This window comes from Lipotes vexillifer, unplaced genomic scaffold (assembly GCF_000442215.2).
Source record: "Lipotes vexillifer unplaced genomic scaffold, Lipotes_vexillifer_v1.1 scaffold1237, whole genome shotgun sequence".
Classification (NCBI taxonomy): Eukaryota; Metazoa; Chordata; class Mammalia; order Artiodactyla; family Lipotidae; genus Lipotes; species Lipotes vexillifer.
In genome coordinates, this window is record NW_006771447.1 from 595,372 (window position 1) to 599,614 (window position 4,243).

General features: G+C 54.1%; 1 protein-coding gene across 1 annotated transcript in view; it reads right to left on the minus strand.

Moving 5' to 3' along the window:
- Positions 1-4,243, minus strand: part of RASSF4 (Ras association domain family member 4) — a 23,244-nt gene continuing 19,001 nt past the window's right edge. Inside the window, 5 exon segments of the mRNA XM_007446792.1 lie at positions 1-61; positions 1,455-1,552; positions 2,407-2,528; positions 3,136-3,187; positions 3,459-3,560. Coding sequence (XP_007446854.1) covers positions 1-61; positions 1,455-1,552; positions 2,407-2,528; positions 3,136-3,187; positions 3,459-3,560 — 435 coding nt within the window.

Here is a 4,243-nt window from a genome sequence, read left to right on the forward strand (position 1 = left end):
CTACTTGGCCTCCACCAGCTGCTCCAGGCGCTGTAGCATTGTCAGACGCAGGGCTTGGAACCTGGAGGGAGACACAGCCAAGAGGACTCACTGATACTGGAAGGGACAGGGAGGGGGCGAGCAAGGGAGCACATAGATGCTGGGCCCGGAGACCCACAGCTCCTGACCGGCTGATTAGTGGCCACTATCTCTCCTCTGCCAGGAGAGGGAAAAGCCAGGCCCACATCCCACAAGACCACTGGCTTTGAGGAGCAGTCAAACAGGGCTGCAGACCCTGTCAAGCTTCAAAGCAGAATGATCTTTCTTTTCCAAAGATTCTCTAGTACAAGATATGGGGATATATGTATATGTGTAGCTGATTCACTTTGTTATAAAGCAGAAACTAACACACCATTGTAAAGCAATTATACTCCAATAAAGATGTTAAAAAAAAAAAAAAAAAAGATTCCCCAGTACAGATAGGAGTGTGCTGGAGTATACAGGGTGGCAAAGTAGGGATCAGGAAGCCTGCGTTCAAGCCCTGGCTCTGCAGTCACGTGGTGCTGCCTCCTTATCACAGGCCGCTGTTTCCGCTCTGTGCACTGAACAGGCTGACCAGGTGACCCTCAAGTCCTTTCTAGCCACGGTGACACTGCTGACTGCATGTAGACTGTTTCCTCTGATCGAGGTCTCTGCTGACTGCCTGAATGGGGCCTAACTGCACACATAGAAGCCTTTCTAAGAATCATTCAGCCAGATGCCAGAATCGGAACCAGTCCCCTGACTGTGGGCCCTCACAGCAGCCTCTCTCCTTCCCTTCCTAAGAGGGACTCTGGGACCGAGCTTCCCCTTTAGAGGGAGAGACAGATCATTGGGATGTGCAACATGGCTGACCTCACACAGCCAGGCCCTGATGTAGCTTCCCCAGGAGCCAGCAGGTAACACCTGCTCACCTTTCCATTGAACTGGTCCCCTGCACCTGCAAACATCAGCTGGTGCAGGCAGTTCCAATAACTGCTGCTTTGGGACAGGCCTAGAATTCCGGCTAGCGTGAAAGGCCCAGACGAGGCTGAAGGTACACAAGCAGGCCCCCTCCCGGTTGCTCCTCCAGAGCAGTGTCACCAGCAGAACACACAACCCTGGTCCAGGGCCCACCCGTGCTCCTGCCTGACTCTCCTGGGCATTTTTCAGCAGCTTGTGCCTGTCCTGTGCTGGTGAGATTGACAAGGCTAGATGAGTGGTCTGGGCTGCATCCCCCTATTTTGGCAGGCTGTCACCCCAGCTTGGTGTCAGTGTGGAGCAAGGGGTCAGAGGACGGTGCTGGGGAACCAGGGTGAGCAGGTGTCCCCGAGCTGCGTGAGGACACCTGGCACACCTGGAGGAGAGAGGTCTCCCAGCCCCGGGCCTGGGTGCTCTGCCCTGCAGACTTGCCCTGACGTTCAGTACCCACGACTGGCTCCTTAAGTGCTGCTTACTTCATGGTCAGTTTGATTATTTCTCTTTCCTCCTCTTCTTTTAATTTTTCAACAAAACTGTCCAGCACCGGCATTTCAAACTTAATGTACTGAGCGACCTAGAAAATCCAAGAACATTTTAATGTGTTTTAAATTAGAAGCCAAAAGTGTGTTTTCCTTTCCTCGTGGCTTCCATAGTGGCCGATCCAGCAGTCTTAAATCCAAGGAAGAGGCTGTCCTGTTTTCCTCCCATGCCCAGCACTGCTCTGTGTGTACCAGGATGGGAGGATAGAGCCCATTCTTACCTCAAAGGCAACTACGATCCCTGGGAGGAAAGATTAAGCTGAATTTTAGGAAAAGCATTCAATAGTGAGTGGAGTCACACTGGGTGTTCTCTGGGGGTGGGGTGGAGACGGTGGGAATCCCATTGTTTTTAACAATGGAATGAAACTACACTAGTCTGAATGGCTCAAGGGATACAGGGTCACTGGGCCTTCTCCTTGGGGTCCACACCCTATAGGCCTTTTCTGTGCAGGGAGTTTGGAAATGTGCCCATTGCCCAGCCAGGACTCAGGCTGTCCTGAGACACAGACCTCCATAGGGTGCCTTCCACAAGCCCTAGTTAGGCCCTAGTTAAGGAGCCCTTGTTGTGGGTCTTTAATGCCATGACAACAAACCACGCTCCAATGAAGGAAAAGATTCTATCTGTCTGAGGGGGAAAGGCCAGGCCATGGTTTTCTAAGACCCAACTTCTTGTCTCCCCTGAGCCAGCTGATGCATCTGGTGGTGGCTGACAGGAGGAAGGGCTGAAACCAATACTGTACTGGACCTTCAGAACGGCCATGGGGGCCCTGGAAGCATCGCCCAAGAGGGCTCTGCCCAAGGTCACCTTAAGAGCCCTTGGGGGTCCGCCATGCTGTCCCCCAGCCCCTAACTCAGGAGCAGGCCTCCCCAAGCCTCAGCCCTCACTCACTTCGTGGGGGACTTCCTCGCCCAAGTCAGCTTCCATCAGGAATATCCTGGCGATCTTCTCACAGGGCCCATGCAGGATTCTGGAAATCAGCGGGTACTCAGAGTCTTTTAATTTTGTCCTCTCTGAAAAAGAAAGCGGTGGACAAAATTCATGGCATCTCTGCGTCTCTTTGTTCCAGGACAGGAACGTAATGGAAGACAGGTGTCCAGGGGGCCCGGCAACACTGCCAGGTGTTGTGTGGTGGACACTGCCCTGATGACGTGTGATCATGTCCTTCAGTGAAGGCCCAGCTCCGAGAGGAACAGTGGCTGAAGGAGCGGGGGATGGGGAAGTGGACCTGGGGAGGCCAGGCCTGCTCAGTTATCAGACCTGCGCTGTGCAGCACTGGACACAGGGCCATGCAGTACAAGTTCTGCAACAGCAGTTCTCAGTGGGCGAGGGGCTTCTGTTCCATCTTGAAGACCCAGATGCACATTCCTCCCCACTCCCTGCTGATGGCTTACCATGTGGTTTTGGTGGGATTCTGAAAGGGATGACAATGTGCCTGGATTTGGGCCTGGGAGGGGTGCTTGTGGTGGGGGCATAGCCTGTCCCAAGGCCAGGAGGGCACCTGCCCCGTGTCCGCTGCACAAGCCAGCCCAGCCCTCAGAGAAGGAGCACAGCTGGTGAGCTTGCCAAATGGACAGGGACTTTTGTTTTTATGATCAGGAAGCAAAGGCAGACACTTACCCCCAGACTCGTGAACGATGTAGAGTGCAAACTCACTGGGACCATTTTCCACCTGCACAGGTAGTAACAGGAAGTCAGACCATGGCTTTTCCAGACAGGAGAGACAGAAAGGGACCCCTGGTAGTAACCACATCCTCAGTGCCACACACGCAAATCCCCAGGGACCCTCCCCTCTCTCTGCTTAAATTCCCAGAGATGCCAGCTCAGCTGAGGAAACCTTGGTCATCCTTCTAGCCAGGAGCCAGGGCTTTCTCCAGCCCCCTCCCCCAACAAAACAGCAAACCACCAGCAACTGGGGCAGGGCCGTCTGTGGCCAGACTTACTCGGAACTTGTTTAGCAGCAGGGTGAGCACCTGCAGGGTGGTCATGGTACTGCTGACTCTCACGTTGGTCACGGACCCATAGGCGGGAGTAAACACGGAGGTCTGTACAGGAAGGCAGAGGCAGTTCAGGGCAAGTCCAGAGGGGACACGGGGCTGACGTCACGCAGGGTCTGGGCATACTGTCGGATAGATGGTGCTGAGCAGGCTGGAGCAGCAGGCGAACCTGGGCTTCGGGAACACCTGTGTCTATCCATCCACAAAGATCCACACACAAACTGTGCCCAGATCTGGGCACGTGCAGGGAAGCTGTAACAACTCACATCTTACAGAGGCCTCTAAGAAAGATGGCTACAAAGCTATAAGGTCCAGCTCTCTGGATTCCAGGAACCAGGGCCATAGAAGTAACTCACAAGGGGTTGGGGGAACCAGTCTCTCCTTCAGCACACACTCGCCAAGTGTCTGCTGATCCTAAGGCTGAACATTCTCAAATCTGTCCACTCCTCTCCATTCTCCCAGTAGTGCCCGAGATGAGGCCCTCTGCTTATACTGCATCAGCTTCTCAACTCTCCCCTTCCAGTCTCCACCCTTTCAATCCATTACCCACACTGTTGGCCAGAGGAGCAACCTTTCAGAAATTCTGCAACTCAAAGTGTGTTCTGGACCAGCTGTGTGAGCATACAGTCTCAGGCCCCCCCAGTCCAAACTCCTGGATCAAAATCTGCATTTGAGGGCTTCCCTGCTGGCGCAGTGGTTGAGAGTCCGCCTGCCGATGCAGGGGACGCGGG